This window comes from Platichthys flesus, chromosome 5 (genome assembly GCF_949316205.1).
Source record: "Platichthys flesus chromosome 5, fPlaFle2.1, whole genome shotgun sequence".
Classification (NCBI taxonomy): domain Eukaryota; kingdom Metazoa; phylum Chordata; class Actinopteri; order Pleuronectiformes; family Pleuronectidae; genus Platichthys; species Platichthys flesus.
The window spans coordinates 16,441,932-16,468,852 of NC_084949.1; the positions used below are offsets into that span (position 1 = coordinate 16,441,932).

Below are 26,921 nucleotides of genomic sequence, written 5' to 3' on the forward strand. Positions count from 1 at the left end.
GATATTATTTTATTGCCCAATGTTGTTGTAGAGTAAAAGTAGACTTTATTAGAAGTGGATAAAGAAGATGAGATGAATGCCCATGAGTATTTCTTTATTACTCTGCTGACATCTGCTGGTGAAGCTGCCAAATTGCAACACTGCAGCAAAGCTGTTCAGTGTTCTCTTGGCTTACAGATTTTTATAACAACCTTTAGTATTTGCCAGTGTTAAACAAATATGAATCAGCTTTTCCAAATGTTTTTTTGTGTGTTGCAGAGGGCTCGTCCTAAGAATGATCAGCAAGAGAATGAGTTGGTGATGGCCTGGCTGAGGAATCTGTATGAGGAGAAACAGAAGAGCCATCAGCACACACTGCCTGGAGACAGCAGCAAACAAGTAACTACTGTATATCATGTACACACTCACATGATCTACCAGCAGTTTCTCTGCTTTATATCTCTTCAAAAGTGTCAACTAGGAAAGACAAAAATGGAAAAAGGCATTTTTCTTCCATGTATACAGATATCCATGTATCTGTATTATGTGGGCTTCCCCTAACTCAGGCACTGCCATGGTTTTTCTGTCTGTTTCTTTCTCTACCAATGTATCTGTAGGTGTGTGAGGAGGCAGCTCCAGCTCCTGTGCAGGCGCAGCAGCAGAGTAGCAGCCGGCAGCGACTTGAACAGTTCAAGAGCCGAGCCAAGCGCTCTCTCACTGAGTCCCTGGAGGGAATCTGGAAGGTACTTGTTTTGCTGCACAAGGGTGTGCATGTGTCTAGGGAATGCTATAATTACTTGCATGCAAATGGTAGATTTTATTTACCACTACATCTTAAAACCTAGAAAAGGTGGTGTGGCAAATGTTGAGGCATGAAAATGCATCCTGGTTTGTAGTGGTTACATGTAAAACCTGCATAAAGTTACTTAACCTTGGTGTGTGTGTGGTCTTGACAGGGGAGCAGCAAAGCCAGGATTAGCAGGGACAACAGTGAAGGAAGTGAGAGCAGCTCCTCCATCTTTACTTTCAACAACAGCCAGGACCAGCTCTGCTTAGATGACCCCTTATCGTCCCCCTCTATGCTACCACCCACCAGCCCACTCAGGTAAACACACCTGAATGCACTTACCATACACTGACTCATGTTTCAGCTCAGAACGGTTGGACCTGTTTAACTTGGACGTCAGGTGTCTTGTCATTAGGCCTGGTCACACTCAGCCTGGACTAGTAAGTAGGGTCCTGACATCTGCCTACAGAGCAGTCAACTGTTCACTACCTGGTGGTGAGTTGAATCAGATGAGTAGCTGCAAGAGAAGCTGCCAGACACAGCCAGTAAATGCAGAGGTGTGACAACTGAACGGAATTAGTCTCAACGGCGTGCCTAAAATATGCAATGCTGTCCTGGTCTTTCTCTGACGTTTTTACGAGCTTGCGTTATATATCACCAGATTACGTCTACATTGTTGATCTCTACTCCCTCTCTTGCCTCGTCATTTTTTTTCAGGGGCCACAACTCAACAGGGGACCTTGACACCTCTCTCCGCATGTCTCCCTCCTCCTCCTCTCTACCTGGCGATGCGCAGCCGCAGGGCTTCCGTCGACGGGCCAGCACCTTCAGCCACCCTCCCACCCCCTCCTCAGGACTCGAGAACTCACCGGTGCACACACTAAATCACACTCCACAGGACGCCACCGTCGCTACCAAGCCCAAGCTCGTACGACACTACTCTGTCAGCACTGACACGCCACACCAAAGCAAGTAAGGAGTATGTTTGTATCCACATTGTGTGTCTACAACAGCACAAACAAAGATACCTTACACCTGAGCTTGGTTGATTTGAATAGATTGATGTCACACTGTCTAACTTCACAAACCTCTTTCTCTCCTGGTTAAGAGGGTATTGGTACAACGTGGCTTTGTAATTGTAGGGTTGGTAAAGATCCTGTTAGTTTTAAAAGAGACGTTAGGGAAAAGTAATAGTTCAAACGAGACTACCAAAAGACAGGAGGAAGAACTATTCGAGGAGAGTGAGTTGGTAAAAAACTACAGCTGTTTATATGATCTTTCTTCATGTGGGCAAAGGGACAGACGGAACCTTTTGCGTCTTTCTCAAAAGGAATATTATCTCAACCTCCTCCACCGTTGTCATGTTTGTTGTTGTCATGTAATGAAGTCTTGACTCTGCGCTGCCCTCTAGTGGATGCACTGCTTAACAACCGTGTAATGTAAATGGTGACAGTTACATCGTTTGAATTGGACATATCTGTTTTTGTATGTAATTGCAGCATAAATGAGCCCGGTAGTTCAATGTCGAATGGCTATGAGCAGGAATTTGCATGTGAATATGTAACTATATAGGAGTGATAGCTACATAGAGGAGTGTACAGCTATGTAAGTGTTTGAGCCACGTCTCTTAACATATGAGTATCAACCTATTGGATCTCTGCAATTTCTCCCTTGTATGTCTGCTTAAAAAATCTCCTGACAAATAACAACAGTAGAAGTTTGTACAATAAACTACTATTACAGATTATTATTAGTTTGTGATAATCAGATTAAATTCTAACTAATAGCTGCTCACGTATACACAAACTCCAAGCTCTACTTTCAAAACATTTCTCTTCCCTTTTCTGTGCTTTTTCTCTTCACCTCTTTTTAGTTTTCATGCTTTTTTTCAGTTTCTGTGACTGTCTTTGCACTTTTTCTTTCTCTTCCTTTCACTGTATTTGCACTGATCCTTAGACATGCCTCAGCCAACTCTACCCTTCCTCCTGTTCCTCCCTGCACATCAACTTCCTCTGCTCTGCTCCCTCATCACCCTTCCTCCCCTTCTTCTGGAGCCCGGCTCATTAAGAGAAGGTGAGAATCCTGCTCTGGATCTCTGTTCAGCTCATACATCATCTCTGTTTTCTATGTTGGCACAAATTGAGTTCTTTCATGCAAAATGTGGCTGCGTGAATTGGCCCCAAGTTTCTCTTTTCATCATGTGTTGTGCCACCTTTTTCCACCTCCATCTCTCCATCTCAGCCCTTTGGTTGGTCTTCGTGCTCGTCTCCACTCCTCCTCCTCTGTCCCTAACTTTCTGAAATTTCCATTTCTGGCCCCTGTCCAAGAGATTGATTGTCCTCAGCCAAAGAGCAGGTACATACACATGTACACCAAAGAATCATGCCATGTTAGCGTGTCCAGCATAATAATAATTTGTGTTTCTTTCCCACATTATGGCCGACTGATTGAAGGTTAATCATGGTGCATGTTAACTCTTCTGTGGGTGTTTGTGTTTGTGTTCTCAGTGATGTTGCAGCTCTCTCTACATCAACCACGGCGTGCTGGTTGGGTGAAAGCCCCCTGCGCCACCGCCACTCATGGAGGCAGCAGATCTTTCTACGGGTCGCCACACCTCAGAAAAATACAGACCCCAACGGTTAGAGCACACATTCTTACAATTGTATTTGTCTTTATACAAAGTACTACACTGCATAACCCGTAGTAAGACACTGACATTAACTTTAACTGTCTTTATCAGTCGTATGGAAAGTTCAGGTTTTGATTAGGCGTCGATCCCAAAAAGCATTTTGCAATTCTTACAAGAAACGAAAAGTATGTTTCCATATTATTTGAATACACAAACAAAGTATAGAGCAGGATTGTTAAAATGTAACTAGTTAACAATAGTCTAAAAATGCATCAAATAAAATTTGTGTTCTTATAGGTATAAATATTGTCATACTAGAAGGGGCCTGGAGAGCATTTGCTTTAGCATTTGCTAAAGTTCTTCCCTGGGTCATGTCACACCCATCCACAAACTTAATGAAAAGAACCTCCTTGGCAAAGGTGATTAGATCTACAAATTAGGTCTATTATTTTTTTTTTTTATCCCAAATACTAAATTATTAGTATTGCCTTTTTACTACTACTGACATACTTTATGGATAAAATGATTATGATTGTTATTATCCAGGCTAATTAGGAAAAATAAAGTTGACATCCTAATCAGTGAAAACAAAACTAATTCTATGATACTATTTAATTCCACTGATTTATTGACCTTTTGCTTACCGTTACAAAACAATACTGCACATGCCTCTTTTAAATTCCCTGTTAAAACAACAAAAATAAAAGCTTAATGCACTTGGTGAGTCTAAGTGTCTGTGTGTAGGTAAGAGCTTTTACAAGCAAAGCAGAGGGATTACTCTGCATGCTCCAGTTGAAATTAACAATACCTCTTCTCCTCAGGAAGTTCAGGAAGTTCCAGGTCAAGACACTCGTGTAAACACATGTACTCAAATGCGTACATGCATGCTTCATAACCTTCTCCAATAAAAAAACATGAGCAAAGCACTTCAAATGGGCTTCGTCAAACATCCCAACTAGATCCGTATGTGTCAACAGAGGTACAGTGACAAATCCTCTCCACTTAGTGTCACTCTCTCATTTACATGATGGTACATGTTTATTCAGGAAAGAGGAAGGTAGTGAGAATGTATTTTACCAAACCTCTTTCATTCCTGTATCAACTTGAATTGGCTCTTATCATCGTCCTCCTGGCAGAAATGTTTTGATTATTCCCCACTAGTTTTGATCTTCAATATCTGAATCGACAACTAATTTACGTTTGAAGACTCAAGAAAAAGGTCATGCATAAATAACATTAAGGAAATTGAGAAAATCTCATCAAATTATTCAAAACAGGCCATGTTTATTGGCTATTTAATTCCCTGTCTCTTGGTAAGATTAATCAGAATCATTTAGCTGATGAAGTTCCTTTTAATTTTAGACTTCAGATTGATCTGCACATGAGTTGCTGTGGCATCTTGGGCTTGTCTTGGAGTTTTGAAATGACCTGAAGTGAAAGAAAGCTTGAGGAAAAGCTTGAATGCCTTGAGCGAGTAAGAATAATCTGTTGGTCTGCAGATTGACAGCCTTATTTTTGATTGATGAAGTATAATAGAAAAGGGCGTTTTTACAATTTAGTGATATAAATCAATTGGCAGTCTCAGTGTATGCACATGAAGGTGTGTGTATGTGACTCTCTGACTGTGCAGACAGTGGTAATCATGCTTGTGCTTGCATGTCCTCAGATCCTAGAGCCACGTGAGTTCGGAAGAACACATCATTTGTTGCTTCTAGTTTCATGGTGTTTGTTAGGAATGTGTTATTTCAAGAACTGAGCAGTGATGTGAAGATACAGTAACAAGGAAATGCAGAGTGTCAACCTGCATCGAACCAGAAAATTAAACAGCGGCACCTTTTCTGTCACAAGATGTTTGTTTCACCTGCACTTTTATTTTGTAGCTGCCATATGAACTTTAAAGGACAATAGATAAATCACACAAAGAAAGTGTAAAGGTCAAACAAGAAAAACTGCATCAGCAAAGAGTTTTAGTCGACTCTATATGTTACATGATTTAAAAGCCATGCTTATGCTACCACTGAGGGGTGCCATAACCTAACCTTTTCAAATCCATCATCAAGGATTTAACTACACACTGCAGCCACACAGCAACATTTCCATTTAATCCAATCATCAGCTCTCTGATCCACTTTCAGCAGCAACTTTACAACCTTTATGAGGGCAGGGAAAGTGATTTGAATTGATTGAGTTACATCTTGATAAGTATTAACATTCAGTTATTCACTCCTGTACAAACTCCTTCTGGAAATGAAAAGGAATACATTATTGCAATGGATATGCTTTTGATCACAGATTATTTGGGTGTAGACGTGTAAATGACCCATTCAAGTGGAACAGGTGAACAGCAGCTAAACATGCTCTCCTAATCGTTAACAGATGGAAATTAGCTGATGGCTAAATCTGGCATAAATCATCTCATCTCATTTTGAGATAAATCTTTTGTGCATTGTCCTTGTTTAATAAAAAAACTAAAACATTTTACTCCTAAAGTTTATTTCGACAGTCGACTGCCAGTGAGTAGGTTAGTGCGATGGGCTACGTGCTGCCTAAATGCGATGCAGTGTTGGGTTTGGAGTTGGGTGTGTACTTTTATGTGTGTGCTTACATGCATGAGGTCATGGGTGTGTCGCTTGTGTGCATTTGTGTGAGTGTGTGTTTGAGGGGGTGGCGGTGTGTCAAGGTCATGTTGACAGTCCACACACAGACAGCGCCAGAGGAAAACGCCAGCCTTGTTGACCCTCTTTGCATGTTGTGTGTGCGCGCACTGGGACTCGGTTCTTGCCAAGGTGGAGTGTTTGCTTAGGGAGTGGATTGTGCCACTTTTGTACAAATGCGAGTGTGTGTGGGTGTGAGAGAGATGGGAGGGATTAAGCATTTACAGTAATGAATCTGGTTATGGGTAAGATATGGGGTTAAGGAGTTAATGTCAGTGGAGAGTCCCCACAAGAATCACAGAATAAGTTTGTGCATGCGGTTCAAGTGTGTGTGTTTTTTCTCACGTCTAAAAGCAAAGTCTCTGTTAACGCAGCGCAACAGTCTGTGATTATTTAACATTAGCATGAGTCTGTTAAAAGCATTTACCTTTTTTCTGTGTGAGTCTATGTTATACATGTGTCTGGTATGTCTTCATGTCTCTACTAACTTAAGAGCCATATGTTTGTTTAGAGACTCATGGTTCCAAGATGCCTCACAGTCTCCATGACACACACACACACAAAGGAGTTCATTAATCTTAACCCTGAAGAAGAAGAAGATACACATCATTTTGTGTGTGAGCATTTGTGTGCGTGCGTGTGTGTGCGTGCGTGTGCGTGTGTGTGTGTGCCTAATGTGTATGTAATGTTTTCATGTAAAGTATGTGGCTTTGTCCTTGAACGTTTCTAGTGTATGATTTTGTTTACATATTTAAAACAATTCCTGAGAAGAATCTTTGGAAAGATTGGCATCAAAGTCACATAGTTGTGTGTGTGTGTTATATAGGTATTGCTCATGTTGTGACATTTTAAGGTGAAAACGCTTGAAGGTTAAGTTAAGCACCAGTAGTTCATGTTAAGGTTAGACTTAGTCTAAATTATTTTAAGTCTATGTAATGACAAGGTTTTGTGTGTGTGTTTGCGCACGCGTTTGTCTCTATCTGGATAGTTGTTATGTCCTTTCTCTAAACAACACAGGGTATTTTGAGGTTTGGGATCCACCCTGTACTTTTGGGTGGAGTCACAAAAACACTTTTTTTTACTTTGTGTGTGTGTGTTGCACCCAACTGTGTCAAATATATCTATGTTTAGGATTTTCCTTTTATTTTGCATGACTGTCTGAGGGATTGACAGAGAGAGGGAAAGGTCAGACAGCCCCTCTGTGGTTTTAACTCATTCGATGATGAGCTCTGTGTCCGGATCTGAAACTGCTCAGATTGGGTTCTTCATTTTGTCCATTTGACCAATTAATGTCAAGCTGTGATGACAATGTTAGACTCAGGAAATACCAAAGTAAATTTGTTGTAGTTCTATCCCCGTAAACATTTCCCCTTTTTTGTCTTTCATTTTCCACCTTGGTAATGGTGCCAGCTATCACCATATGTAGGTTCATTCCACAAAATCACAAAGCTGTGGGATTGCATTACATTTGCGGTACTAAAACATACATTTGTAAATTAGTATACAAATATCTGAAAATATAAATTAATGGAAGCTACTTTAAACAGTTGGTGTTTAAATTTGGTTACGTTTTTTGTCATTTTGTTTTAAATCGAAAACCTTTCCCATTTGAATCAGTTTTATGTCTGTATATATATATATATTTATTCAGCAGTGTTATACAGACAAGTATTTGTTTTTCATACCTGTGGATCTAAAATCAGAATACTACTTGTTTCATATCAGATATCTGTATCATCCATATAATTCTTGTATTGTCTGTTTTGCTGCACCTAATGTACCTAATCTCCTCTAATCTAATGTGTCTAATGTGTAATCTAATGTGTCTAATGGGGAATCTCATGTGTCTTTCAGAGCGGGGGGACTCCTGTTGTGATGGTAGTCGAGTCTGCATGGGCCCGGGGGGAGCTGGAGGAAGTGGAGACTTGTCCATGAGAGCATTGCCTGAGGAGAGGACGAAGAGGAGCAAAGAGGAGCTCAGGGATCTGTGGACTAAGGCCATCCTGCAGCAAATCCTGCTGCAGAGGATGGAGAGAGAGAACCAGAAACTGCAGGGTGAGTCAGATGCTTTTGGACCTTTATTACCTTTGCTACTATACAGACTGAAAAAACCTACACCTCAAAGAAACTAACTTTTCTTTGGAAATGCACAAAATTGCACACACTCAAAATATCAACGTCTATATATATTTATATATATTACATTTGCGGTAATAAACTAGTGCTGTCAGTTAAACGTTTTAACGGCGTCAATTTTTTTCTCTCGAGATTTGCGCAGAGCTGCCAACTCTCACGCTTTCGCCGTGTGACACACGCTTTTGCATGTTGGTGGTTGAATATTCACAATAAAACATCATCATATCAGGCCGTCATGAAGTACCAGGAATGGGCGAATGTGTGTGTGCGCTCCCAGATAGCGCACCGGTCCGGGGTCCGCCCCCGCGCACTCACTCAAAGAGACATAGTGAACTTCAGAGCTCGTTCATGTGAAGCAGCCGTTGAGTGACTAACTGCCTCTTAACTATGTAAACAGTGAAAACACAGAGTGTCTCTGGTCTCAGCTGCTCAGAGATCAGCGCCTCAGCTTCTTGATCAGAGCAGAAGCTGCAGTTGGTTTCTACCGAGCTTCAGTATCTGTGTTCGGCTCCAATCTGACCTGCTCTCCCTTTTTGTTTTAATATTTCGCAAACCAGAATATATATTTTTAAGCTATTAGGCTGCAGCTATATGTTTATATTTATTTCAAAATAGGGTACATCTTATTTCATACATAAATGTATGAAATAAGATGTACAAATATGGGGAGGACTCAAATAGCCCTACAAAGTTCTTTGTTTAATTTATCTAAAAGTAGGCCGACACTTAACTGTATATTTAGTTTGTTTGTTATTTTGCCGTTGTCTGTTTGAGTAGCTGGCTGAAAGCAAAGAAGTAGTAGGCTTACCTTTTATTGGTAACATAATTGTTACGGTTCATTGTTTCTGAAATAAGAGTCCTGACTGCTATGTTCACAGCAAACTTGAAAAAAATAAAATATTAAGCCATGGTTTAACTGCACTATAGTCCTTGTTTACCTGAAATGTACACTTTATAATTTTATTTTGTACCGCCCTGTTTTGCAATGTTGTTTTTCATAAAATAAAACATTTGCATAAAGCAAGCCAATGCACACTTCCATGTTGATAGAGCATTAAAATGGAAAGAAAATGATGGAGAAAAATTAAATGAAGGGACATTTAGAATAGATACAAATTTTGGGATTAATCGCGATTAATTTTGAGTTAACTATGACATAAATGCGATTAATCGCGATTAAATATTTTAATCGTTTGACATCGCTAATATAAACTGTATATATGTCTGAATTTTTCTAATGTAATTCTTTGAGTACTGACAAAAATTAATTCTTGCATTTGCCCCCTGATCCCGACCCATATCAAATTTCAATGGGTTCCGCCTGACCCTTACTGCATCTTTCCATGGCAGTATTTGCAGCATCCTGCTAACAAACAAACACAGATGAAAGCATAAACTCTTTGACTCACTATAATGAACAATGTAATGTCACATTAATTATGGGCATTAACACAAACATTAGCGCCACACCAAATTGTGATAATCTTATAATACATGGATCAACCAATGAGTCGTTACTGTGAGTCAGGGTGAGCTTAAATTAAGAATGTCTGCATAAAATGGAAAAGAAATGTAATCGAGAGTTTATATGGTAAAGCATGCGGCCATATTAAAAACATATTATTGAGCCACAAGAGATTTTACTGGTACCCTTTCTTGTAAACTTTGCCTGCATTTCTTGGCTTTCACCATGAAAACAAGAGCAGCTGCCAGCTCTTTCTAATGCTGTTGAAGAAACATAATGAGTTGGTTTCTGTCGAAGCAAAATAACAGAGCACGTCTTCCTTTAATCTCATCTCTGGCAACATGCCTTTCCAGGTTTGCATACACACAGGTTAGGTAATCAAGTACACACCTGTTTCTCTGTCTTTGAATATTTTTACCCACCACAAATGAAAAGGTTATATAATAAATAGTTTGTGTGCGTGGGTGTTTTGTCTTCTAAGGGTGTGTTCACCAGTTCTGTCCTGACCTAGTTGGCACATATCAACACACACCTATGCGTCACACCCATAACTATGTGCACTCTATACAAAACATTAATTCACACACGCAACACTTCATCATTCACACAGATAGAAATGATGCCTCTGCAGTAGGGTGTGGATCGAGGAATATAGTTAAATATTGATGTAAGAAAATCCCTCTATTCAGCCTCTCCCACACACACAATTAAGAATAGTGATAAGTTGTTTTGGTCACATTGTACACGCCGCTATTCACATCTCAAGCGTGTGACGTCTTTCTTTGGCGTCCATGTTTTAATTGTGTTTTATTCCTCCCACTGTGTGCGCTCCACCTTTCTATCTCTTATTTGTCTGGGTGGAGCACAACTCTCTGTCCTCCATTCTATCAGTTTATCTCTCTCACTTTTGACTGGTTTATTGGTCAGCTGTGTAAGTGTGTGTGCACGCGCCTCCATCAGTGTGAGTGTATCTTTGCAGCTCCAGGGTGGAGTATCCTGTCCCGTTGTGGGTTGATCACTACCAGGGTGTTCCGGCAGCAGCGAGGGAGAGAAACGGAGAGATTTAGCACTAACTGGGCCAGTTGGGGCGAATCCTGATAGACGAGACTCTGCCTGCTCCAGACAACTGATAAGACAGGCAGCAGAGCCACAGCCTCTCCAACAGCATCTATTCTTACTCTGGGTGTGTCAGCTATCTGCTCCGTCCATGTTTTCTCCCTTTATTATGCGCGATACGCCCTTCAGGTCCCTCCCGCTACTTTTCTGTCTTTGATTGCAGAGGCTCTGATATGCAGCATTTCATGAGAGGCACTCAGACCTCTTGAGATCTAGGTCATTTATACATGAGATGTTTGTGGACTTCCTCTATGTATAGCAATCAACTTTTGCAGGGCACTGAATTTAACACTTATCCTCCTTTTGGTTTTTAAAGCTTTTTTGCTATTTCTTTTATCTGTTATATAAGCGTTGAGCGAAGTTCCCCCTAACGTTTCCTGGAAGGTATTAGTGCAGTGTCTCCTTCCTGTCCACTAGTGATGACATAATCTGTTCAGCTCTGCCAAGTTGCACTCGGTCACTGGGTGGACACCACACATGGAGGGGAAGGGTGGGGACGTCCAGGAGGGAGAAAGGGGAGAGGGAGAGCGTGGTTAACAGATGAGACAAATGTGGGATTGACTGAGAAGAAAGAGTTGAGTGTTGGCAGGAAAGAGAAAGAGAAGAAGAGATGGTCTGTTGGGGGAGAGATTAGGGGAGGGAGAGAGGAAGGGTGTTGTCAAACAGAGAGCAACAGAAGAGGGGGTGCTGGGTGTGCCCTCACCTTCTTTGATCACTGGTGTCAGCGTGTTGCAACGGAACAAAGTTTGTGTGCGTTTGTGTTAAGTTTACTGGGTTACATGTCATGTAACTAAACACACTATATGTAAACTTCATGGCCCTATACACCTGTATATCCAAACGGAGCAAAAAGAAAAGTGATACTGAATTGTGGGCAGGAATGCAATTTCTAAATGAATGATTTTACATGCATTTTTACTACTCTCAACTAAATGTGTCGAGGTTGTGCTTAAAACAATTTTTGATGTCCCTTCAGTGTCCATAAAGGTTATTACAGGTCACAGTACTTAACCAGCAGCACTACTCTTGTAGTTATTTATCCCACATTTCCAGCTGATGCTGACTCTTGCCGCTGCTTGCCTCCAAGGATTCCCAACTGAGACACATTTCTGTAGATGATGATGATGACACCCTCACTAATGAAATAAATTTGATGTCATCTAAAATCCTCTTTTATGCCAAAGTGATGGTTTTATATATACAACTGTCACTGTCACCTATTCTCCTATACACAGTTATTACTGTTGTAACAGAACAACGGGTGTGTATGTCATTATTCCCATTTGTGGTCCTTGTTTTTATGTTCTTAGCCTCCGAGAGCGACTTGCAGAACAAGCGTCTGAAGCTGGACTACGAGGAGATCACTCCATGTCTGAAGGATGTCACTCTGGTGTGGGAGAAGATGATGGGAACTCCTGGTAGAGCAAGGGTCAAATTTGACACAGAGACCATACATGCTGCTGTTGCACAAGGTACATATTTAGCTCCACAAATGCCTGTATCAGTATCCCTTCTAAATGTGTGTTCTTTTTCAAAATCACCTGAAAATGTTCAGTAACCTTTCTCCTTATTATCAGCCTCAAGTTATGACTTAAATTCTGACCACATCATCTGATAGGACAGGAGAAGTCAGCGTCTCAAGTTTGATCTTTACATGTTGACAGTTTGATGGTTGTAATCAGGCTCTCTATTTTAAAGGCCCAATGCTGATGAAATTTGTATTAGCAAGTTAATTATAATACTAATTATTTGATGAACCTCTCTCATTAAAATTACCAAGGTGCTCTTGACCAAGGCTATTAAAGTAAGAGTTAGAAATTGTGTGAACCAGCTTATCTGCTCTCTGGTGGAGAGTCAGATGAGAAGATAATTATCACTCCCATGTCTGTCTTACACATAAGGCTACAGGCTACACCACTGCTGCTTATCTTATCACACGACTGAAAATGGCTCTATTCACAAAAAAACAGTTACCTTATTGTTCCGTGAAGTCGACCATTTAGCAGACAGTCCTAGTGTTTACGCCATTTCCAGTCTTTATGCAAAGCTAAGCCTAACCCAGGCCACAGTATCACTTTTCTTATCTGACTCATCACTCAAAAGCAATTAAGTGCATTTCTCAAAATGTTGAACTGTAGCTTTAACCTCCCTCTGCTGATTTGATTGTGGTCTCACTGGGTTGAATCCAGGTGTGAATGTGCATATGAGTGTGGATTGTGAACAGGATGTCACCGAAATAGAGAGCTTGCTCTCAGTGAAACTTACCAAGGAAAATTAAAAGTAAAAAATATATGTGTTTCTAAGCTATCTAATTTAATCTAATAAATGCGTAACAATGCTCCACCAAACCACTTGTAAATTAAGCAGTGCACATATCAGAGTCCATGGGATTATAATATGGATTAACTAAAAAATGTTGTCAGACAATCTGAAAATATTTGTTATAAATATTGTAAAGTCAAGGTTCTGATTTACTTATTTACCCGATCCACTTATCAGATAATCCAAGTTTAAGAATGAATCTCCCTGCAAAAGAGAAAATGTTGTACAACAATGGCTCCCCTCACTATTCAATGTAGAAACATTTACATTTTCAAACTGTTGTCTGCCACTCAGACTAACTAATTACTGGGTTGACATGAGACATTTTTACAGTTGAGCCGCTTCTCCTTGTTTTTATGGTTTGAAAACACATTACCGTATAATTTGCATAACACAGACACATTTTTCAGAAACTACAAAATAGAATAAACCAGTTTTTGACGACAGATACGACCATTAAAAATGATTTACAACCTTTGCACGTCCTCGCCCGACTCTACCTCCCTCAACCATGTCATTTCTGGCAGGAGTTCCGAGGATGCATCGAGGCGAGATCTGGAAGCTTCTCTCCGAGCAGTATCTGCTCAGGCAGACGGTGCCCTCCCGACCCCCCGCCAACCCCACTCCATACAAAGAGCTGCTGAAACAGCTCACGTCGCAGCAACATGCCATCCTTATAGACTTGGGTAATGCTTACAGATGCACACACAGACGCACACACACTTACACACAAAGACAATATTTGTCCACTTACATCCATTTTCAAATGCTTCATTTTGAAGGTAACCTGACATATGGAAAGGAAAGTGAAAGAATACCTGTTGCATAAACTTACTTATATCACTGTAATTTCTGTGTGTCTGTGTGTGCATCATAACTAATGCACACACATAACGTAATCTAGTTTTACAGACAGGTTTGATCTTTTAAAAGGCGTTATACTGTTATATAATGGATTCTGTGACCAATATGCATTTAAAATCTTTAAGTTTTATTAAGTGAAAATGGCAGAGAGTCTGCAGAGTACTTTACAAAGTTTGAACCTCATTCTCACACGTTCACAAATGCTCCCAAACACCTCTACCCCAAACACTCTCTCACACACACAGTTCCTACACCCCACCCATTTAACACCCACAAACACATATATTCACATCCACCCGCACATTAATCCCTGTAGTGCTTAACCGCCTGTGTTTTTGTATTTGACCTTGTGTCTTTCATCTGCCATCATGATCATGTTCATGCCACATTAAAGTGGGTGGGGCCAGCTAACAGCGTGTACAGTGATGTTTGCTGACAAGCTGTTACATTCTTTAGTTTGAAAACACATTGTGATACTTTGTTGGTAGAAGATGTTTCGCATTATTGATATACTGTAAGTAAGGCAAGAGGAAGGAGGTTTAGAATTAAGGCTTGTGGAGGTCACTACTCCCACGCCTAACATTCAGAACTCATAACAGTACTACGCACTCACAGGTACTTTCCTTCAGGCGAGGGAGGGTGTTGTGCCATTATGTACACAAATATAAAGTGCCTTCCCTCAACTCACACGTTAGTCATTGTCTTTCCCAAAGCTGTTCTGTCACACGCTGTAAGTCAAGGACCGCATTCACTAGGCCACAAGCACATACACATCTGCCTATGACCAGCCTGTCAATGTTAAGAATGTTCTTTTACTGATACCAGGCCCTCATTATGTTGTCATTTCTGAAAGGTTGATGTAGCATGTGCTTTTACATGTTAAGCTCTGAAGCAGGAGGGTATGAGGTCTTTGTCTAAAGCTTCATTCTTGTTTGTGCGTTTTGGTGGAACATGTTTGGAAGCATCCCCGCCTCGATCAGGTTGCCACATGATCCTTTCCCGACACCAACGGCAAAGTGTGAAGTCTAGGGTCCCCAGGCAAAGTTCGGCAGAACTTATGCTTTCAAACACATCTACACACCCAAAGGCTTTGGCCTCTTATTGTAGTTCATTCAGATTCTTTCAGGCAGTATGTCAGGTGCAATACAAGTAAATCAAATGAATTAAAGCTGTTATTGTGCTTTTAGACGTTTATCAGGTTGATCTTAGCCACCCAATATATGCTTGTGTGGGATAGTGTTTCATACTGACTATAAATAGTGTAGATGTTTTGCAATGTAGATAAAGTCTCACTGTCTTCTTTTGTCCAAGGTCGCACATTTCCCACTCATCCATATTTCCAAGCCCAGCTGGGGGCAGGACAGCTGTCTCTGTACAACATTCTGAAAGCCTACTCACTGCTGGACCCTGAGGTATCATTTCTTGCTTTTTCTTCTCTCCATCTTTTGATTGACTAAACTCTCAACTGTCTTTCAGTCTTAAGTTTTGCCTCCCTCCCTGTGTGCGGATGTCAAGTTTGTTATTGTTGTTGTTGTAGGTGGGCTACTGCCAGGGCCTGTCCTTCATAGCTGGAGTCCTGCTGTTACACTTGGAGGAGGAGGACGCCTTCAACATGCTCAAATTTCTGATGTATGATGTCGGGCTTCGTAAACAGTACAGGCCTGACATGATTATCCTGCAGGTAAGATTAGTTCCCACACACACACACACACTCACACACACACAGACACACAATCTTTTTATAGGTCCATTCATCAATCAGTGCATTCATCTCACATCATCTATGTGAAATGCGATGCATCTCAGTCCCTCCTTTAAGTTTTCAGGATCCAGTGATCAGCTTACACCTCATGTTTAAACTAAGTGACTTAAAGTGATTGAAAAGGTGCCGCACCATCGGTGGCATTGAGATGTGGTTACTGATGCTTTGTTTGGATGAGAATTCAGCCATATTTTTACCTGGCATGAGGGGTTAACCCAGGAGTCTTGTTATTGATACCTACAGCATACGTTTTGATTTATAGTTGAGAGCTGGATTTCATTTTTTTTGCAAAAATACTGTAACTCTAGAATGTGATAAGCAGTTACATGCTTGAATTATATACCAAGATGTCTTTCAATCAATGTGTGAAATAGTACATGCGATGGGAGGATTGTTTAATGTAAAAGTTGTGCAATTGTTTTTTTACTTGCAGTGAAAAGGCACATTTTGAATTTCCCACGGGATTGATAAAGTATCCATCTATCTATCCATCTATCTATCATTTCCACATTGATCATTTTCCCTGGGGAACATTAACTTTTTGAGGAACTCAGCAGAAGGTTTACAGAAGAAAAGGCTTCACTAGAGACATGTTACCCAAAGACATTGAATATATGAGCTTTCTTTGAAGATTGTTGTTGTTGACTTTATACTACACCAGCATCAGGAACTTGTAGAAAAAAACAAAGGCAGCCCATTAACGGTTCCTGTGGTCTCCTAATGGGATCTGGTGAGCCACTAACATTTAAACCATGTAGAAAACCGTTAAAGCAAAAGCTCCATACATTTGACCACATCCTTCCAGTCAGACCAGTAAAACAAATTCTATCTGTTGATGTCAGATTCAGATGTACCAGTTGTCGCGGCTGCTCCATGACTACCACAGGGATCTCTACAGCCACCTGGAGCAGCAAGAAATCGGGCCCAGCTTATACGCCACCCCCTGGTTCCTCACTGCCTTCGCCTCGCACTTCCCCCTCGGCTTTGTGGCCAGAGTCTTCGGTAAGCACTGGTCCGTGTATCTCTGTATCTACACTCAGAGACATTACTTTAGTTCTAGCTAGTCATACACAAAATTAGGAAATGCACATGGTAAAAACCGAACAAAACAGAAGTAGTAGAAAGTTAAATGCACCTAAAAGACTAGTACATTTGCCAGTGAAAACGTGAGTGGATTTTTATTTTGTAAAAGTGTAAACTGAAGCTTTATGATAATGATCAAAACTGTCCAGTTTCTAGGAAATAAGGGCAGTAATGGTGAGTCGTCCACATTCCAGACACATTTGCGTCTGTTAGTCACTTAGATGTTGTGTTTTTTTCCTCTTAGCTGACATTCCTCATGGTGTAAATCACATCACACCTCCTCTTTGTGTGCGTCCTTTACCGATGTCTTTGCTTTTTCTCCCTCATTTCCTCCTTACTGTTGTTTTCATGGCAAATGTCTGAGACAGGGCTCAGTCACTGAACCAGACTCAGTGGCTCCTTGTGTTCATCTGAGCATAACAGCGTGTGTGTGTGTGCGTGCGTGCGTGTGTGTTTGTGTTTTCGAGGGCATCATCATTATATCACTGTGAAGTTTTTGATATCACGTGTGGGCCTCCGCACCTCCACTCCCATTCCTTAATCTGTTGTATGATCTAATGCAGTGGTGCTCCACCCTGATGCGTTCAAAGCACACACACCTATTCTGACACTCCACACTCAGCCTGACTTGTATTAACTCAAACATTTTTATTGACGTCAAACCATCTATCATTTGAAAAGCCCTTTAAGTCACCATTCAACACCTGTCATTTATTCATTTTACCTTGCGTCATTTAAAAAGATGTCATGTCACCACCATTCCTATTGTCTCTGGTTCATTGTTATTTTTTCAAACTCCTCCTTGTCAGACATGTTATTCCTGCAGGGGTCAGAGGTCATCTTCAAGGTGGCCATGAGTCTGCTGAGGAGCCACAAACCTCTGATCCTTCAGCACGACAGCCTGGAGTCCATTGTGGACTTCATCAAGACCACGCTGCCCAACCTGGGCCTGGTGCAGATGGAGAAAACCATCAACCAGGTTAGAAAAGGAGACAAATGTGTGACTGACTCGTGACTGCAACACAAAGCAAAACAAAATGACTCATTTGTCTCTGCCTGTTTTTATGGACCTGATCTTATTTAAGAGATCATAGTTCATAGTAAACAAGAAAATGGAGAATGCTATTCTCCTTGAGTGACGAGGCTAAATGGTGTGAGCCACACCTCCTGCTTATTACAGGAAAACTACTGAACGTCAACAACAGCAGGCTCACGTGTTGAGCGGTTCCAGTAATCCAGCTTCAGAATTCCATGTATCAGGTGGTTTTTAAGAGGCGAGCCAATGTAAACTGATGTCAAGATAACACCATTCAGCATTAACATGTGTGATAATGTTGAACATCATTCGCCTGGAGGTTGGCAGAGCCGACTGAAGTCTGTTGCATCAAACGCATGCACTGAGATGTTATCATGCTACGCTATAGTTAAGGAAGTATGCGTTCACCTTATAATTTGCATGTGATAGCAGAAGGGTGTTGAAACGTGTCTGTACGTTACCATGTGACTCACAGTCGCACCACAAAAAAACGGATGTTCGGAGCCTTGTATAAAGAACATCTCGCCATTGTATGTTTTTAATGATGTAGAAATATGCAGCATGTAGGTACAGGACTACAGAAGCGTGTGAAAAGTGAAAATCCAGTTTCACTTGACCTTTTGGTCATAGTCTTTTTGATTCAGCGCTGGTGAAATTAGGTTTTCAGGTTGTCCATACGTCCCATTGTTATGGACTCGATAGAAAAAAAGATTTTCGCTTGTGTGTATTTGTGAATTACATTATTGACACATTGATTTAAGATTTAAGAGATTTAAGATTTAAGATACATTTATTGGTCCCAAACACATGCACACACACACATGACATGCAAATTGGGGGAAATTAGTTCTCTGCTTTTGTCCCATCTAGTGAACACAGGAGGACACACAGAGCAGTGGGCAGCCATGCACAGCGCCCGGGGAGCAGGTGTTGAGGGAGTAAGGTGCCTTGCTCAGGAGCACTTAGACAGTGGGGTGGGGTAGGCTCTTAGACAGTGGGGAACAGATCCAGGTGTTGTCCGTCCAGGTATGTTTTTGTGTTGTCACTCCTTGGAGTCGAACCAGAGACCACCGTTGGATTCTCTGCCCATAGTTCAACTTTCTGCCACTAGTCCACCGTCTCTTGTGTTTGTCTGTCAGGTTTGTGAGATGGACGTGTCGAAGCAGCTCCAGGCCTATGAGGTGGAGTACCACGTCCTGCAGGATGAGCTGCTGGACACGCCCCCGACTCTCAACCAGCACCAGCGAGCTGCACAGCTGGAGAGGACCAATCAGAGCCTCCGACAGCAGAACCTCGACCTGCTGGAGGAGCTGCAGGTATACACACACACACAAACACACACACATACACGCATGTATTATGCAAGAACACAAGTTGTGGACTCTACGTTTACCCTTCGATCGGTCGTCTTCCACCAGGTGTCTCATGCTCACGTGCGCAGCCTCGAGAGCCGAGTGGAGGAGTTTGTCCAGTCGGAGGGTCGACTGACGGAGCAAGTCTCTGCACTGGAGGAGGAGAAGAAGCAGCTGCTGAGCACGGTCACGCAGCTCCAGGACCTCCTCACCAGCCTCGGCATACAAAGCTCCCTTGATGGACACACAGCCCCCCAAGCTGCCTCAGCAGCAGCAGCAACGACCAACCAGACTGTGGAATCACTTCTCCACCTGTAGGCTCTTCCAGAGAGTTCATGACTGCAAATGATAAAATGTCCAAATAGAAAGGTCAATGAGTGGAGGGGCTGGCTGTGGAGGAAACAGGAAGAGGAGGTCAAGGGAGACGTTGAGATGAGCTGTACCTCTGTCCTCCTCCAGGCTCCAGAATGTTTTTAGTAAAACTAGGAGAGACAGATCAAGGAAGAGTAGCGGGTGAAAGAACAAAAAGTTTGCATAATCTAAAGAAAGAAAATAAAGTATGACCCTTGAGTATTATCCCAGAACTCCACAGACGCTCTCTTCCAACTCTCTAACAAATAGAAACGAACAAGAGAGATTTGACCAACATCCCCAAAGATAGCACTGTCTCACTTGCTGCGAAAACAATATACAGTTACATTTGCACCTGTACTTGTACATTTGTGTCTCTGAATGTATTTTATGCCTTTGTTTAACTGCATAGTGTCGAAAGTAGCCAAAGTCTATTCATGTAAAACACGCTCAAACAAAGATACTCTGATGTTATCCTAGAACAACATGTTATTGTTCCCCCTCACACTCCTCAAATACAAAGATGAAATGTTCTTAGAAAAGTGGGATGAGAAAGTGAAACGAAGGGACAGGTGAAGAGATAAACTTCATGACAAATAGTTATCTTCTGTTAGAAAGTTTGAGTAGGACTTAATTTAAATGATCTTGGATGGTGGTGCTCGTGTTCAGAGGACAGACCCTTCCACAGTTTGGTTTCAAATTTCCTTTCGTTTCAGTAGCTTTCAGGAAGAGTAACTCCGTGACTCCTGTTCATTTCACATCCTGTTATTCACCCTTGAACACGTTTGTGTAGGAAGGTGAATAGATGCAGTTTCAGCAGAAAACTATAAAAAAAGTAGTCATACTTTTCTAGTGAGGGGAAAAAACAGACCTTTTTTTTTTTGGATTGATTTATCGCTGGGAGACAAACGAATGTCCGAAACTTCAAACAGGAGACCTCTGCAGCTGAGACAGTCTGTCAGCTGTAAATCGTTTTACTGTATCCAACACACTGAATTCATTCAGCCCGAGCTGCCGCTTGGCGTGTATCCACATGCACGTCTGAATGTGCGTCTGCGTGCTCGTGCACTTCACCGATCAACAAATGTGTTGATTCACACTGTAAAGATGTGTCGCTCTTACTCCTGACTCTCCTTGCACATGTATTTTGTTGTTTTATTGATTATTAATTTTGTCATTATGTACTTTAAAATACTTTTCATATCCTTTCAGCACATCTGAAGCTTCCTCTTTTTGTTTCTCTGTGTGCAAACCATATGAACTCACATGTGTCAGACTGTACAGACGGGTGTAGACTGTTCAATCGCTTGTCTAAACATGCCACTCACTTTGAATGCTTGGGCTTGATATACGGTTTCAGGCATATGGAAATGTACTGTACACAGTATTTAAAACACAGACATGTATTTGTTTCCAAAAACTTCTGAGGTCGAAGAGTAAGCATGTTGGGGCAAGTTGTGGCTGTTACCCTGCATGAGTACGCAACAGACAGACCTCCAGCAGCAGAACCAACAAAATCAAATAGGTACACGATAACACAAGAAGTATTAGTTTCCTGTCATTTTATAAAACATATTTGTGTATAAGCGTCTCAGTTTCCTTGCACATGTTGGCCTTACCTGCCAAGTGCCCTGGTTTTACAATGTGATTTCCTTTTGTTTTGTTCAAGAATGAATTTCCTCAAAGTAACAGGAGGATACAATTACACAGCTCCCAGAGAAATCGTTTCTCCTCCCATTCCTCAACCTGTTCTCTGAGATCTTCTCAGTGCACCCATTCATCAACCAGCTGCTCAGGCTGGAGCTGCCTTTTTGTGCAAGTTATCATAAGCTACACAAATGACTATCATCAAGTCATTACAGCTGCTTGTGTCCGCCTCTGCATCGAAATACTCTTTACATTTTCTTGGAAAGATTAGTTGGTGCACTTTGCTCAAATTGTGGTTAATCCAGCAGCTTTTGACGTTCAGTAAATATTTGTAAATAAAAGAGAGATGACAAGATTCATAAAAGTTAATTTTACACCTTTCTGCTTAACAAGAGCAGAAAGGTGCATTTCACCTTTCTGCTCAAGGCAAGATGCTTGCTGCCTCTATATCTATATTAAATACAGTCCTCATAAATAAATCTTTATGACAGATTTATATATTTCATCTGAAAGGAGACGCTCCAATTATCACCTGTAAGCCAGTACACTTCTTTTACCCCATTTTTACCTATGCAAGGAGGCCATGTTTTCACGGCTGTCTGTAGGGTTAAACTACTGACACCGTTTCTATAACATTTTTTTTGGGGGTTTGGCACAACCCAAGGACAAAGTCATTGAATTTAACAGCGGATCCGGGCTAATGGGCGGATCCAGGATGTTTTGTTTTTTTCTTGAACGCGGCTCGATAGGGCGTTAGCCTCGGTGTAGGTATGCACTCTCTTAGCACCTGTCTAGTTGTGGTCTTACATCCTGCACCTCGTGGCTCTCTCTCATGATGAGGGCTGGTTTGACACATTCAGCAGTCGATTTCAGAGCTGTTCTCCACCTGCTCACCAACAAACAGCAGCCACACCACGTCAGTGATCAGCGGTGAGGTTAAGAAAAAAAACTGTGCTAAAAGGAGAGTAAATATTGAACATACATCCATCAAGAGGCCAGTTACAGGACCTAAAGTAAATGTGTAAGTGCTGGATGTGTAAAGAAATGAACAACGGTTTGCTGACAGGCTAGACATGCAAACCTTAAATGTATGAACATTTAATTTAAGATAAAATACATGACCCATGAGAAATCGTTCATATTGTGATGTGTTCAAATCCATCTGCCATCAGACCAAAGAAAAAACAAACAGTCTCAAAAGACATTATTACATGACATGTGCAGCATTTGCTTTGACTTTGTTTCTTTCCAGAAGGGTCATGTCATGGTTGGACGGCTTATAGTGATTTATTTTGTGAATTCTTATGTCGGATGTTGTGTTCACACTTTTCAAATGTGAACACAACATGTTTTTCTTTTTGTTACGGGCCATTCACTAGTCTCCTCTCTCTCTCTTCCTACTTTACCTGATGCTCTGCACCAGCTACAGAGATGCTGCCCTCTAAATGAACTCAGACGTCGTAGGATACAAAAGACTTTCTCCAACAATAGAATCGCATTGTTATTGACGTCAAGACCGTAATTAATTCCGTACGCAGATCATTCCGTTTCTACGATACATAGCCGCCGTCTTAATCCAAACCAGACACTGAGCTGAATGGAGATTTCCATGAGGCAGCAACAAAGGGAGTCAGGTTCTTTACATAATAACCAGGAGCTGGAGCCACCTCCCCGGACTAATGAGACTGATCAGCAGGTAAACTGCATGACTGCTCAGTGTGAGGCCGCGCCCTGCAGACGGACCATAAATGCCCTCACAGAGGCCTGATGCAGCTAATCTTTGATGAGCTCCTGGATTTTCTTTCAGCTTCATAACCCCTGACCGAGCAGCCCTGCCCATCTCCTGTGAGCGTGTGTCAGGGCCTCGGTGTTCACGCAGTGTTGCAACAGCTCTAGGATCTGAACTGGTGTTCCTGTGTGTGCACCTGCCGTGTCAGAGCTCCTGCTGTTCCAGGGTGAAAAGGGCACAAACATCCCGTAGCTTCTTGCATGGAGTTTTTTGTGTGCAGGAACACCCTCCTCAGTTCAGAGTGCTGCATGTGCAGTGTGTAAACAGCGAGTGTGTGTGTGTGTGTCTGTCTCTCTCTGCCAGGCGGAGCACACTGCCAGGGGTTGTGCCGTTTTGTTTTATTTGACTTGGCATGTGTTGACCCTTCCACACTCCACACTCCACCTCAGCCCTGCCCTGCCCTGCCCTGCTCAACCACATGCATGAATCCTTCCTCCAAGCCTGACTTCTACACACTTTGAGGGAGCCTGACAGGGATTTTCAGTGCAGTAGCTTGTAAGTGTGATATCAGAGGTTATAGGTCTGATTCCTTTCCATCCATGTGTGTGTGTGTGGGGGGGGGGGCACAGAAGGACACTTACGAAAGCCACTAACGTATATATGTAAAATTATGCGTTTATGCATGGATTCAAGGTAGATATCGTTTCTCTTAAGCGCTGGATTAATTTCCTTTGCCTTCACGCATGACAAATATAAATCTGATCACAGAAAAAAAACATCTATCATAATATAGAAAGATATTTGGGAGGGAGGCAACTGCCTCACATGCCGGACCCCCGTCAGTATGCTTATGGCCAACAGGTCTACTGATGATGCAATATCATCTGCCCTCCAAGTTGCCTTCACCCACCTTGACAAAAGAGACTCATTCAGCATTCAACACCGTCCTCCTTCAGCAGCTGACTGGGAAACTGGACCAACTGGGCCTGCACCCCTCACTCTAACCCACCACAGTATGTGAGGATCTGCAATAAGACATCAGGCTCCATCACGCTGAGCACAGGGGCCCCACAGGGCTTCATGCTCAGTCCCCTGCCGTTCACCCTGCTGACCCACGACTGGGCACCAACCTACAGCACCAACCACTTGGAGTTAGTTACACCAGCTGGCCACGTGGGGCAAGGATGTCAATCTCTCCCTGAATGTGGGAAAAACAAAAGAGATTAATATTGACTATATGAAGGACAACACTCAACTCAGCTCGGCAGCGCCTCTACTTCCTCCGTAAGCTGAAGGGAGCTTAGAGGACCATCACGTGCGCCTTCTACCGAGGCACCGTGGAGACCGGCTGCATCACTGTGTGCTTTGGGCGCTGCACGGCCACCAGCATTGTGAGTGAACACCCACCCACCCCTAGCACCCCTAAATAACAACTTGAATTGAATTTATTTAGCACCTTTCAAGAGGCACTAATGGCAGGGTGGAGTGTCAACAGTTGAGCAGATCTTACAGTAATCTGCTTTTATTGAGAACACCAGCTGGTCAGCAGGTCGAAGGGGACAAGCAGGGGTGAGAGGGACGAGGAGCTCTACCTGGTGCCAATACATCCAGTTGCTGTTGTGACGTTTAACTCAAAACTACAAACTTGAACCTGATGGTGGCGCTAGAAACAAAGCGAGGTGATGATCAAAGTCATTAGGACTCATCCTCTGGGAACCATGAATTTCACTTTACTAGATCATAGTATCTCTGGCAAGTGGACTTTTCACCTCTCGTTCACAGACGTCTTGCTTTCTTGACTTTTTTTAGCCTAATTTAACCTTTATGACATTTAAATGATTATTGCAAAATATTCGTACATTACCATGGTTATAACGTTATGCTGTAAAACCCAACTTTTGTATCATACTATAAACCAAAGTTGCAGTAAAGCTGTCATACTGTAAACTGGTAATTACAGTAGCTTACAGTAGCTTTTACTGCCATTAAAAACACAATAAAATGTCGAACAAAGGGCTGATCCATCCAGTGGCTTTTAAGATATCTCACTGGATGATGCCTGCTGGTGGCGCTAGAGGAAAAGACAGGGGTTTGATTCGGTTTATTCCAGACTGGATCACAGTGTTGGACCGAACGGGGGAAATCTATAGAGCCACACCGCCCTGCGGGTTAAATATTAAAACAATGATAATAATGAGGCTGTATCAGGTCTCCCTCTAGTCCAACCAAAATTGACCTCACTCTTTTATTTGGCGTATATAGTCATTAAGTGGATGTAATCATTAATGACGCTGCTGTGTAAAGAGACATAACATCACATCACCAGTGCTGAGATGAAAGTGCGCTGGTCAGAACAAAAGGTCAAGCAGTGTCGCTAACAGCTCATCAAGCAGCGCTGCCGCACTAAATCTTGATAAGCAGCTACTTCACCTTAAGTGCCAGGATCACTCAGGGTGCTGCAGGCTGTAAAGTCGGCTCCTGATTACAACGGGCCTGTTGACACTGTGACGGCTGCATTCAGTCACATCCCTCTGACATCGGCCTGGGCTTTAAAGCAGGAATCGGAGTGAAAGGACGTTTACATAGCGAAACCAACCCGTGTCAAACGAGTGATTTAGATCAAGAACGTTTTTTTTTTTCTTTCCTCCTCAACCTATGATCGAGCGTGTCTCTGCTGCTGCATGGGACGTGATGCATTTATTATCTCCTCCATGTTTTCAGTGGTGTCTCTTTGTTGGTTTATTTGTCAGCAGGACATAAAAAATAATGACCTGAACGAGTTCCATCAAACTCAGACGCTGGATGGTGCTGCAGGAACCCATTATAGTTTGATGCAGATGTCGATTTAAATTTTTTACGTTAAAATAGCAGCTTTGAAATTAAGTAGATGATGCGCTGACTAAGAATAGGGAGACCGGTGCTGCTTTCATTCCAGCACCTCACCACACCTGTAGGCCTGTTCTTCCACTATGAAATAATTCAAGATTATCACCAAACGGTAGATCATTTAAAAAGTGTTAGAAGTCATTCAAAACCAGTCTATCTCAAATATTCAGCCAGATGTGAAGAATGCTAATACTCCCAGCCTCTGTCTGCTGCACCAGACTGCTCCACCTCTCGCCTGAATAATGACGAGGATTTATTGCTGTTGTAAAACGCGTCTGTGCAGAGTTGTGCAGGTGTGAAAGGCGTGTGTGTTTAAACTCCGTAGCCAATTCCCTGGATTTGAACCCAAGGTCGGATCTGAAAACTGCATTAGTGTTGTTCTAAAGAACAGATCCAGGATTTTTATCATTTGTCTTTTTACTATGTTGTCACTAAACATTTCGTTAAGTTGATAAAAAAAGTTCTGTAAACAAGTAAATAACATTAACGATGTTTACATTTTCAGTATAGGAGTGTCTTATTTTTAATATATTTGGACAAAACACAACCTGATTGATGGCTAATAGTATCAGACCAAAGTTTACATGACCATAACAAAACTATTTTTACACTTGTTCTTTGACATATTTAAAAATATCTTTGGAATATGTGTCAAAGTGAGATCCACATTTTCAGTTCCTGTGGTTGTCCTCGGCCTCGTCTCGCACTTTGTCCTCAATGCTCCTCACTGCCCTGAACATTTGCTTGTGTACAGAAGTCAAGCGTTTGCAGACTTTTCCAGTTTTCCACTCGATTGTTTGCTCAGGCCCGTCTACACACTCGCTCTATACAAGCATTTCAATATCATTTCTTTCTTTGGTTTGAATTTTCATCACTTTCACTCAGCCATAAGAGGATGACCCCCCTGCGTTTCACTGCACAGACCTCAATGTGCAGAAACATTTGAACACAGAGATCAGGTCGGTTCCCTCTGCACCACGGCCTCTCTGGGTGTGGCCGTGTCAGTCACCTGATTGCTTTTAAAGAAACGGCACGGAAATTGCACATATTATGAAGGGAGGTGTTTCGCCACACTAGACATTGCAGCTGCTCCACGTGCCCAAACTGCTTGTTAACATGTCAC

At 42.0% G+C, this 26,921-nt stretch overlaps 1 protein-coding gene across 5 annotated transcripts in view; it reads left to right on the plus strand.

Annotated features, from left to right (window-relative positions):
* Window positions 1–20,747, plus strand: part of tbc1d1 (TBC1 (tre-2/USP6, BUB2, cdc16) domain family, member 1) — a 40,244-nt gene extending 19,497 nt beyond the window's left edge. For 2 of the 5 annotated variants that reach the window (XM_062387610.1, XM_062387615.1), the window contains 16 exons: window positions 259–396; window positions 597–722; window positions 936–1,084; window positions 1,484–1,738; window positions 2,723–2,839; window positions 3,008–3,121; window positions 3,274–3,404; window positions 7,904–8,104; window positions 12,077–12,238; window positions 13,616–13,774; window positions 15,264–15,364; window positions 15,490–15,633; window positions 16,557–16,716; window positions 17,607–17,776; window positions 18,973–19,149; window positions 19,252–20,747. In XM_062387610.1, the coding sequence (XP_062243594.1) occupies window positions 259–396; window positions 597–722; window positions 936–1,084; window positions 1,484–1,738; window positions 2,723–2,839; window positions 3,008–3,121; window positions 3,274–3,404; window positions 7,904–8,104; window positions 12,077–12,238; window positions 13,616–13,774; window positions 15,264–15,364; window positions 15,490–15,633; window positions 16,557–16,716; window positions 17,607–17,776; window positions 18,973–19,149; window positions 19,252–19,503 (2,556 nt within the window). In that variant the 3' untranslated portion in view covers window positions 19,504–20,747. The remainder of the gene's footprint in view (window positions 1–258; window positions 397–596; window positions 723–935; window positions 1,085–1,483; window positions 1,739–2,722; window positions 2,840–3,007; window positions 3,122–3,273; window positions 3,405–7,903; window positions 8,105–12,076; window positions 12,239–13,615; window positions 13,775–15,263; window positions 15,365–15,489; window positions 15,634–16,556; window positions 16,717–17,606; window positions 17,777–18,972; window positions 19,150–19,251) is intronic. The other 3 variants (XM_062387611.1, XM_062387612.1, XM_062387614.1) reach the window with 3 other exon arrangements.
* The last annotated feature ends 6,174 nt before the right edge of the window (window positions 20,748–26,921 follow it).